The 11,988-nt window shown below is 39.6% G+C and overlaps 1 protein-coding gene across 1 annotated transcript; it reads right to left on the bottom strand.

Moving 5' to 3' along the window:
- Positions 1–939: 939 nt before the first annotated feature.
- Positions 940–6,304, bottom strand: arpc5b (actin related protein 2/3 complex, subunit 5B). The gene is made up of 4 exons (XM_030083739.1): positions 6,007–6,304; positions 4,348–4,420; positions 3,990–4,166; positions 940–3,090 (listed from the first exon to the last, which is right to left on the bottom strand). The coding sequence occupies exons 1-4, from the start codon at positions 6,144–6,146 to the stop codon at positions 3,028–3,030; spliced, it is 453 nt and encodes a 150-aa protein (XP_029939599.1). The 5' UTR covers positions 6,147–6,304; the 3' UTR covers positions 940–3,027.
- Positions 6,305–11,988: the final 5,684 nt, after the last annotated feature.

Here is an 11,988-nt window from a genome sequence, read left to right on the forward strand (position 1 = left end):
GGTGTTCATGTCAGGACTCCATAGAGCAAACCACTACTTCAAAAAAAAAAGAAGAAGAAATGTTTGAAAATGCCTGCAGTGAAGACATGCATGCATACATACATAAAATACAGTTGTGTGCTATTATGTTCAGGACGGTTTTATTTCCTGGATATTTAGATGGAGATGAGTTGACATAGTGTAGTCAATGTATTCAGAAAACTAAAAAACTGTAAAGGGTTCCTATGCTTTTTTTGTTGCCGCTTTTACATTTTTAACTTCATATCAAGAAAAATGCAGGCTTTACTCTTTCTCCATTTTTGCAATCTCATCATTTACAAAAGGGAGCCATGGTAAAGGGGTCCTATCATGACAGAGTTTTGGGGGTGTGAGCTGGCAGTTGTGGTTTCAATTTCTTTGCAGTTGCTTCACAACTCATAAGAAGATTTTTTTTTTTTGCTTGAGAGACAAAGTACAAACAATACAGCATTATCCCCATTTATTTATTTCCAAAAAAAAAAAAAAAGCAAAAAGCACACACATAAAAAAGGAATATCTAATGTAAGGCCGTTTGTACATCTGTTTTGTGTGTTCTCATGGCTTGAAGAGCATCACGGACTGAAAATACATCAAGCATAGGAGATTATCAGGGCCTGTGTTTTTTCAGTAAATGTGGTCGTTCCTGCATTAGATAAAACATTTAATATCTGTCTGCAGCACCACTGATGACAGTATTCAAACGTGACAACACATGTCCAAATATCTCCTGGTGGAAACTAAACAAGAAAAACACATACACAAACAACTGTAATAATATGTATGAGAAAAAAAAAGCAACAGTGAGAAACTCCCTCGGTGAGGGAACAAAACATGAAAAAGGAGTTAAGACTCCTCTGATCACTGTGTGTGCATGTGGAGCAAAGCTCTAGTTTCTTCACATGCTGCTTTTATTTATCTATTAATCAACCACTGGTCTTCTCTAATACACAACTTTAAGTGAATCATTAATATAAGCTATATTATTATTCCCACATAAGAACAATAAACCATTTGGCAACAGGCATGATCTGCTCCAGAAGGCCGACGCAACAACTGACATCCTCCTTTATCACACAAAACATATGGGCGTTTCACGTTCAGTCAGTTCATGTGGTATTGAAGGAAAATCTGCTCTCTGTAACACTGTGTGAAGGATGTTTTATAAACACAAAAGCAGAAATTTAAACAGAAAAAGAAAAAAACATGGGTGTTTCTCAAAACAAAGTCAACAAGTAGAAAAAAAAAGGGATTAAACACTTGAAGAAATACGACAAAAAATGTGATCATGCAAAGCCTGTTATCTAGAGCCCAGTCAGTCATGACACTACGACTGCTTCAGCGCATAACATGTCATTATTTGTTCTTATTTCACTGCACACCTTAGAGAGCGGGATACACTCGGCAGCAGAAAAATGATCCAAACTAAGTGAGTTTGACAAGGACTGTATTGCGTTGGCCAGATGAGAGTCAGAGACTCCCCAAAAAACTAGAGCTCGTCTGGGATGTTAGCATCAATCAATAGAGGTCAATGGAAGAAATACCCATGAACTTGCAACAAATTCTTTTGTGCATGAAGTGAATGAAGGCTGTGCTGTGGAGCACCACAACAGGGGAGCTGCTGCAGCAGTCGACACTAGTTCCAACAGAAAGCTGTTTGTTGTATGTGGAGCTGATCCGTCAATATACCCATATCATGACTGACTGGTGTCGAATCTTCATCAATCAACTTCCTTCTTGATGTCATAAAAATATGCACCAATTTACAAAGAAGCATGTCCATGTTAAGACTACCCGCTGCTTCTACTTTCTTGTTCATTTTGGGCAAGAATGAAATCAAAAAGATAGCTATAATAGAAAACTATGGGATTATGTTCAATTCTTCAATATTTTTTTGATGTTAAACACTAAATGTAGACACGCGGTGTGACCACATATTCTCAGGGTGCTACATAGGAGCACCTACGAAGAGTATCAGCAGAGGGGTGATGATACTCTGTTCAGTAGCAGAGAGGACGAAGCCCTGCAGGATGCAGAGGCATGATGTGAGGAACAGCGAAGTGGGATTAATAAAAGTGGCGGTGAGATGCACCGTGGGTTGTAATCCCTAACTGGGGCAGCAGGAAGGCTGGATGAATAGACGGATAAATGGCACAGCCTTCCTCCACTGCCTCCTCCTCCTCCTCCTGCAACCCTCACCCCCGGGGTGAACGCTGACCTCCTACCAGTAAATCCACTATTCCATATCTGGGACTGTGCTTTTAAAGAGACTTTCACTCACTGTAACACTTTATCCATGCTAAAGTGGTACAGGAAGTGGATTTACTGACAAAGAACAGGGTTTTAATTCCAACAGGAAGACTCTGGTGGAGAGAAAAACAGAGTGATGGAAAAACAAACACTTTTTTTTTGGAAAAAAAAATAAACTGAAGCTGTGTCTATACTGGAGTTAGATGAAACTGGAAGTTGTGTCTATGTCAACAGTCTATGTTTCAGCAATATTGTTTTAGGATATATTAGTGACTGAATACTCTGCACAGCTCCAGCTTCCTGAAGTGTCACCTCACCGTGCTCTGTTAGTAATTTCTGAAAACAGAATAACAAAAAAATTTTTGAACAAAGCAGTATTTTTAAGAGAAACATGTCAAAGTAAGATGGTTTAGTGTAGTTTTTAAGATTTGTGGCCTTGAGACTGAAAACATTAAGCGTGAGAATGAAATTCAGAAGCACAGAAACACTGAATGTGATTTTACGTGTAGCACCCTGCGAGGTGCTCAGTGATCATACACGGGATCAACAAAATCTACTTTATACTTAAATAGGCATGAAATTCACTCTTTTCTTTCCTATTGTTTGATGTGTTGTGAAAGCACCACAATCTCATAAAGTTAAAAATCCTTTTTTTTTTTTTCCTTGGAGTCCCTCTGCCATTCATGACATGAACAGCACAGTACAGTGAACGTCCCTCTTTCTGTCAGTGGTGTGGAGTGAGCTGCTCGTCTGGTCAGTCTATTAGACCGTCTTTCTTGCTGTGAGGACCCTCACAATGCTGCCCACCCCTCCGACTGCCAGAGCCTGTGAACACAGAACATTCTCCAAAGTAACACTTCCATTATTTTCCGCACAACACAAAAATAAAAGTCTCGATAAAAACCTGGTCCTGTACTCTCAGTTGGGGAATGTTTTGGTGCAACCTAAAACACTTTTCAATGTGTGTCTGGTCTTGAACCACCAAACTGATATTAACCCCTTCAGACGTGAGACCACTTTTCTGTATTAATTAATCTGAGTTTTTGTCCATTTTTAAATGACACTGCATTTCCCATTCACCTAGTAGTGCTTGTAAAACAATGTAGCTGTGAGGACATAAAGGCTCCATGGAGCCTCTCATTTCATCAGTTTTAACCCAAAGACTGTTCAGCCTTCATGAGAAGCTGTGAATGAATATTTAGCCCAAAACACTTTCATCAAAGACAGGCAGGTGCTGTTCAAGTGAGCAAAATCGTTTCTGCTATTAAAGTCTACAACAAGATCGGAGTCGACGCTTCTTATAAGATGTACTTGCAGCAGAGTTTCACTGGAGGATAAACTTTGAGAATCACATGGTATCTTGAAATAATTTTCATTTTATTCATCTATTTCTATAAACTCTTATGTCTGATCTTTCTTCTGTAAATGACAAAACAACTATTACCAACACTATTTTCTGAAATTTTGACAAAGGATGTTTTTGATTTACAATTTATAAGCACTAAACAGATGTAGTTCATAAGGGATCTGGAGTTGCAGTATTAAGACATACAGGAATATTTACATGTTAAACACTAAAAAAATGTAACGACTTTTTGATTGTCAGTAACGGAACAACGCAAAGAAGTACAAAAAAAGTGTCATTATGATGCATCTGTACATTCTTCTGGATCTTTTACAAAAGGAAAACCTACTCAGACTTCATGATGAGACAGTTTTATTACCTTTTCGTGCCACTGCAGCAGAACAGCGCTGCTGTTTTCCGATGGCCGCTCAAACCCTTTGTAGATGTACTTCATTAGCAGGTCGACACCATTCTTGTCAAGCGACTGCACCCCTTTCTCAATGTCACTGCTCTTGAAGGCACTGAGCACCTTCAGCACCAGTCCTTCTGCACGATCCTGATGACAGGAGAGGAAAGCCGACATCACTGCACTGTTACTACTGCTGTAAAGATTGTTTTTCCAATTGTATGACTTTAGCTGCACATCATGGACACACAGACATGGCAAATGTGCAAGGTTTCAAATTAACTACATTTTTATGATCTCAAAGGTTAGGGACCGTAAAATCAAAGCCCACCTTCACATTCTGGTTCTTTGTGTTGATTGGTGGATTCTTCAGGACTGCATGTAGAGCCTCAATAAGGTTTCCTGTGCGGGAAATGTTAAGGTTGCACCACAGTGCACACAAAAGCCTCCGACAGGGGTCGAGTGGGAAAACACCAAAGTTTCTTCAAACAAAGCCATAACAGTATTGTGTAAGTCAGACTGTGGTATATCTAAAGGTTTCTCGTACGTTTTGTCCTGATATGGCTGTGTAGGTAGAACAGTGTGACCAACAGAGCAATGGATATGTAGGTATTGATGGGTAACTGCTCATATCATTGGATGATACCAACTATCTCATATCATCTGTGTACTATCTTTTGATCTGGAATGTATTCAAGTTGCTGCAAGTCTGTAAGAGAATTTCTGATGCTTCAGGTTTCTGTTCTCCACAAGATGTCAAAAACATTTTAGACCAGAATCTCTGCTGAGCAGCTTAGAAGTGATCCACATTGCACTTTGTACCTGTGGACGTCCACTCTGTCCTGTTGAAAGATCCAAGACCTTGACTTTGCACTGAGGTACCTGAATAACAGGTGACTCAGTGACAGAGTCTCTCTCAAATTTCATCATTCATTTTTAAGATTCTATACTTCCCTGTCCAAAAGTGCTCCAAAAGTTTGCTACCAAAAGCATTGCTTCTTATTTCAACATAGAATACTGATCAATAAAAATGGTGGTTTATGGCAGTCTATAAAACGTCCCTCATTATTCTAGACTTCTATTTTCTTTTAGCAGCACATTGTGAAGTAAAAACACTACAGCTAATTCAAAACCTCTTTAGCTGTCTAAATTATTATTATGATTCTAAGGTGGGTAGAGTGGCTGTCTCTCAATGGGATGATTCCAAAAGTCAAATCTCTCAAGCAAGACAATTAGTCCCACTGGAAGGATTGCTCCTTTGCATGGAAATGGGAGAATCTAATTACAGTGTTAAGTGCTTTTGGGACTACTAAAACAGTAGAAAAGCTATATAAGTGAAATCTAGTCTGCTGCTAGAGTATACAATATAATGGAAAATGAAAACCCATCAGTAAAAACTGTATTCAAGTCGAGCAATTCTTCTGACAGTCAATTCTTCTCATCCTGAATACAATGAAATCTAAACATTTGTATTTCATTTTAGAAAAGTCGTCCTTCAGGAGCTCTGAATGAAAAACGTTGAACGTCTTACGAACTATTCAGTGGCTCCGTTTGCATTTCCTGACCGACACTTCTCTGTATTCCCAATTTAAAATCACCTGTGCAATCAATGAAGTGGAGAATTTAAATGTCTTTCAGGCCGTTTCAGACGTAGAGTGAAATGAGAGGCTGCAACAGCCCTATTTCATCTGCACAATCTCTGCACACATCATGAGTCCAGATGTCTGCAGCATAACAGAGAGAAGCAAACCTCTGCGACGATGGCTCGATTGATTTACATGAAAACAGCAATGCTTCGCGGGTGTCTTAAAGTCGCTACATTTTGCAGGATCGCATAAGGAGCGAATGCAGTATCAACACTGACTAGCCTGCTAGCAAAGCGCCCATTCATACTGGCCGCAGTTCATAACGGTAACGAAAACACGAATCTCTCTGCTTCAACGCACTACAGTGAGCACGCTGAAGAAGTTTAGAATCACAATAAGGATATTGTCTGATGAGGGAGTCCACCTCCGCTTCATCGGGACCGAGCTGGTTCTCTCCTCCGTCTTCTTCGTCCACGAATTTGTTCTCGTCGTACTCGTCCACATCCACTCGTCTGAAGCGGGCAGACACGGTGCTCTTCGACATGTCGGCGGCGGCTCTTTATGTCTTTTTTCTCAACACAAATCACTCCAAAAATCAAGCTCGGGCCCGGCCTTTTTTTAGATTACTGACGCTCCTCTCTCGGTCTCTCGCTCTCCCACATACACACACACACACACACGCACGCACACACAAAAACACACGGCTGTCAGGCGGACGACTTCCTCCCGTTATCTGCTTGATGCCAACACGGCTTCCGCTCGTCCGGTACCGCCACCTGTCGGACAGAGCGTTTAAGTGCAGGTCAGAAAGGTGCTCGTCAAGTGTTCACCGCTAGAGGGCAATCAAACACAACAATCTACACAACGCGACAGCATATATTATCATCAATTTATTATCAGTTTATTTGAAATTATTTACGAGCGTACTTCAGACACAACACTGCGAAACCAGTGTATCTCTTCCTCAATTTTCTTCTCCGTGTCTCCTTCTCCCCCTTCTGCCTCAACAGAAGAAATGAAATGGTTTTTGGAAGGTTCTTGACTTGAGTTCTAGGAATATTGTGTGCAAGTGTATGTACACACACGTGTATGTGCATATCTATACCTGTGTGTGTGTGTGTGTGTGTGTGTGTGTGTGTGTGTGTGTGTGTGTGTGTGTGTGTGTGTGTGTACTTGTACAGCTATATGTTCTGAGGACCTTTTGTGAGGACCATGGGTTTATAACCTTACAAGTGAGGACAATTTTCGGGAAAAGAGGACATTTTTGCCGGTCCTCACTATTTGACAGACCTTTTTTGGCCTTTTTGAGGGTTAAGACTTGATTTTTGGTTTAGGGTTACAATTAGGTTTAGGTTAGGTTTAGGGTATGGGTTAGGGTTAGGCATTAATTTTTGATGGTTAGGTTTAGAGTAAGGGGCTAGGAAATGCATTATGTCAATGAGTGTCCTCACAACATACAGCTGTACAAACGTGTGTGTGAGTGTGTGTATCTGTGTGTGTGTGTGTGTGTGTGTGTGTGTGTGTGTGTGTGTGTGTGTGTGTGTGTGTGTGTGAGAGAGAGAGAGAGAGAGAGAGAGAGAGAGAGAGAGAGAGAGTGTGTGTGTCTGTGTGTGTGTGTGTGTGTGTAATTATGTATAGATTTCCCAGTTTTTTACACTTTTTGAAATGCATGGTGATTTGTGATTTTTTTTGTTGTGTAGATTTTCTGCATTCTTTTTCTAAATCTTTATTGTTCTTGTATTTCTTCTTCTTCTTCTTCTTCTTCTTCTTCTTCTTCTTCTTCTTCTTCTTCTTCTTCTTCTTCTTCTTCTTCTTCTTCTTCTCTTCTTCTTCTTCTTCTTCTTCTTCTTCTTCTTCTTCTTAAGTACTTGAGTAAAAAGGTTGACATCAACGCAAGTTATTGTTGTTCCTATCTCTGGTTATATTTATATTTATCATTAGTGTTCTTGTGCCATCCCAACATGAAAAAAATAGTTGTCAAGGCTTCTTAGTGTTTTAGAGATGAAGAAACAACATATAGTTATTAAAATTACACTCATCCTTCTCTCTGATAGACACTGTCAAAAATGTGGGATGGTTTGATGAATAATAGGTGTGGGCTTCTAAATCTTTGAGTATGATATGATGTGATTGTTGCTCAGCTCTCATAATATTTGTAAACGTATTCAGGTGGGGCATTGTCTTATACAACACCAACTGTAATCATATGTCTATTCATAATAGTAACCATATGAAAGAATTTCCTTCATTTTGATTACATCCACTGACAATTCAACAAAACTGAACGAAATATTGTTTTTCTGTTTTATTTTTTTTGAAAAAATACTGAGATTAATTTCTATTCTGTTTTCAAACGACAAATTCAACAAAAATTAAACCTGAAAAAGATGCTTTACTATCATATTGTACGAACATTACTGTATGGCTTCTTCACTTTTACAAAGTTGCCATGGTCCTCTTCAGAATGGCTGTGTGTGTGTGTGTGTGTGTGTGTGTGTGTGTGTGTGTGTGTGTGTGTGTGTGTGTGTGTGTGTGTGTGTGTGTGTGTGTGTGTGTGTGTGTGCGTGTGTGTGTGTGACTATGCAGGAAGAAAGACAGACCTTTCATTGTAGAAATATGCACACTCATTTTTTCTTTTTTCTTTTCTTTTTTTAATAAACACAAATAGATAAAACTACTTAGCAAACTGACAGCATGAGTGGATGAAAGTTTTGGCGAGCTCCAATTTTTCTTACTCAAAGTTGTATGATCTCATATGGAAGTTAGTCTGGAAGTTCTGTAATGTTGTCATGGCGATAACTCACTGCTACGCGTCCTGAGCAATGAAAACTAACTCATAACATAGGCCCCTTCTGGGAAGTCAGTAATGTGGGGCACACCTATGTTTCATTGCTGGTTTTCTTGCCAGAACGAAAACTTTAATTTCCTTATCTGCCCCGTCTAGACTGTCGCCCCCCTGCTCCGGAAAGGAAAGGTAAACACTGGCTAATGCAACTTTTCTCATTTTCCCTGCAACACACATCGGAACAAGAAAACATTGCTCAATGGCCGATGAATATGTCCACATGAAACATTGAACTAGAAAACCAAGAAAATGTGATTATGAAACAGAAAAGCCTCCTTCAAACCCTTTGAGGCTTTCTGTACCTTCCTCACATGTAGGAGCAAACCACAGAGTAGTGAGACCCCTGTGAAAAAACACAAAATTCTCCCCCAGGGTGAAAAATAACTTTTAACTATACAATACAGACTAAAAGCACCTATGCCAATAATATACACAAAAACAGCCATTATTAAATCTAGAAAGTTATTAAATGTAACCTCTGGTTGTTTTCATTATCTATTTGGTGGATCCCAAAAAAAATGTTACAGGGTTCCTGACCTTTTCTTCACTCTCTTCACTTTTCTGACACTGAGACAATGCCACACTGATACACATTTTCTTCTCTATTTCCTCTAGCTCTCCTTCACACACACACACACACACACACACACACACACACACAGACCAAGACACAACCTTGCGTGCATTGGTCATGAGTGGTGTCCTGATTGCAGGCTTTGTGGAATGCCCCAACCTGCCTGTGCTATGTGAATGACTCAGCACATCAAAAGGTGAGGTTACAGGCACATACATGACCTTCACGTGAGTGTGTAAATTAACAAGCTCTGGAAAATTTCAAGCTGGAGACTGCTGCCCCTCCTGCTGCACAGTGGTGTATACACACACACACACACACACACACACACACACACACACACACACACACACACACACACACACACACACACACACGGCGGGGGGGGGGGGGGGGGGGGGGGGGGGGGGTGTCAGGGTTGTCAATGAAATGAAACTTCCAAGAGTCTCTGGGAAGCTGCTTCTGTTGTTTGCTTAGGTTTCAGTGTGTGAGGAAATCTGTAGGGCGTTGGGCCAGGTACTTCCGTGCCAGAGAAAAGGATCGAGAGAAAAGCATAGTATCCTAAACACATAATTAGCGCTCTCACATGTGGGGAATATTGCTCCTGGAGGATGGTTTGATTGTTCGATGTAATGACTTAGTGGGTGCTGCGTTGAAGCAGCCCTTCAGGCTAGGCAAGGCTGTGGGTGGCTTTCTTCTCTCTTCTCGGGAAAGTGATTCTGCTGTGTTGTTTTATAAGATGTACCTGAGCCTCAGGTCATCACCTCTCAACAGGCACGCATTTTCTAATTCTTTTATTCATTTTGTATTGATTTTAGATTTGTTGAAAAACATTTTGCTGGTGGCTCATCACAGAACCTCTGACTTGACAGGAACAGAAAAGATGAAAGCATACACAATCTTCACTTGAAAAGAAATTAAAAAAAAAAAAAAAAAACTGCAAATAGAAAAGGGAAAAGTACACTTTTGTTCATCTAACTCAAACATAGAGGTAGTCCTTTGAAGGACTCTTCCAAAGACTATTTCTTTCTTTTTCTTTTTCTTTTTTTTTTTTTTTTGAACAACATGCTTTGAAGATCTTTTCTTTAGGACCTTGGACGGTAATGTGTTTTTGCCCTAAATCTTCTCCATCCTTGGCATCATCTGTCTCTCTTTCAGCCATGCAGCCCTCTCTATAAGTCTATCGTCAGCCCTCTCCTTTTTCCCAGGGTCTGGTGTCATGAGAGAGTACAAAATGTTCAGAGGCCACAGTCTGGAGCTGCTTATAGAAGCTAAAGCAGAGTCAATTCTTTAGTGTCTCTTCCTCTCTTGTCTGCAGCTCCAATGAGTTGCATCTTTTTATCAATGTTAGCGTGTGATTTCTGTCCTTCCTGAAATGCACAGACTAAAATCAGAGTGTTATTGTCCCATTATCACGGTATACGTGACCTTTGCTCTTGTGAAGTCATAACAATTGGAAGGAGGTTATTTTTGTACACATTTTGAAAATGTAAATAAAAGCAAAAGGTTTTCAGCACTTAGATAAAGTACAGGTACAGCTTGTAATATAAAGGACATATAATAATGAAGCATTTGTGTTTTATACTTTAAATATGCAGCATATCATAAATTGCTCCTCTTGAACTCCAGGACTGTCTCACGTGATCTGGCAAAAAAAAAAATCTTTTGCTAATGTATTTTGATGAACTGCAGTGTTGGGGTTGCTGCTACAAACCAACTCGTCTCTGTACTTCTGATATCAGAGCGATATGTTTTCCTCCACATTACGCTGCACTTGCTTAGGGTGGACTTTGGACTGCACCAAAGTTGTGCTTTGCATCTGCTTTGTTCAGGCACTGTCAATGCTGGTGCCCATTTTTTCACGTCAGAAAGAGACAAGGATGCATGTCCTGTTTGTCCTACTAAAACAAAAATCTTTCTGTTTGGCATGATGGAAGGCTGCATGGATGAATAGATGGATGGATGGATGGATGGATGGATGGATGATGGTAAGAGTCAAACAAAACATACATGCTTAAAAGAATTTAGTGTTTTGTTTTTTTATATATACATATACATATATATGGCTGGAGCTATTCAAGGAAGTAGGCTGACTTTTGATACTGAAGACGTTTGACAAGACATTTTTTACCTCATCCATAGTGGAGAGAGTGAAATATACATCACTAAAAACAGACGACATAGCTAGATTAACATTTTTGTGACACAAAGTGAGTGACTTATTATTGCTTCATGCCTGTGAAAGGATATAATTTAGGCAATATAATGACACCCATTCAAAAAAGAGTGTGAATTGTAATACTCCTAGATATAAGTTGAAAAAAATCAATGGCAGCAACAGAAAACCCCTTTAATTTTCTTCCTATAATTTACTTGTGTCTTGTATTTACAGAACAAAATAACAGTTCTCTCACAGGTCTTTCTTGACATCATACGGTCATGACCTGAAAATGAAATGAAGGGAATTTCAAAAATTCAACAATTACCACACAAACCACAGTGGGGAGGAAACACTCCCTTCAGGAACAAGTAAATCTTGAACATGAACAAACTCAAAGGTGAGAGGCAGAAGGCGAAAGAATAACAAAAAACATTGAACAAATAATAAACATGGAGTGGCACAAATAGGAAAGTACTGTAGTTTAATTTTCACACTGGTTTTGCAAGAGAAAAAACTGTGTGTGTGTGTGTGTGTGTGTGTGTGTGTGTGTGTGTGTGTGTGTGTGTGTGTGTGTGTGTGTGTGTGTGTGTGTGTGTGTCTGTCTTGCTGGTATAAATGTAACACTACATATTTCATTTCTGCTTAAATGAAATTCCCACCCTCTCACAGTGTTTATTTCATCATGGGAGAGCCTCACAATAGTAAATATCCAAAGAAAAAGAAAAATATGAAGACTTCCACAGCTTTTAAACATAATTCCAAGCAATACCCAGTTAGGTTTAGGACATACAGTATAGCTGTTGTTC

The sequence above is a fragment of the Salarias fasciatus genome, chromosome 23 (genome assembly GCF_902148845.1).
Source record: "Salarias fasciatus chromosome 23, fSalaFa1.1, whole genome shotgun sequence".
Taxonomy (NCBI): Eukaryota; Metazoa; Chordata; class Actinopteri; order Blenniiformes; family Blenniidae; genus Salarias; species Salarias fasciatus.

Bases quoted from the DNA above. Each gene is read 5' to 3' on its own strand.
- arpc5b (XM_030083739.1), bottom strand. From the start codon at position 6,146: ATGTCGAAGAGCACCGTGTCTGCCCGCTTCAGACGAGTGGATGTGGAC. The intron at 4,421-6,006 runs ATATCCTTATTG...CATTTCCCGCAC, and splicing joins GTGGACTCCCTCATCAGACA to AGGAAACCTTATTGAGGCTC. The intron at 3,091-3,989 runs GTAATAAAACTG...CTGTGTTCACAG, and splicing joins TGCTGCAGTGGCACGAAAAG to GCTCTGGCAGTCGGAGGGGT.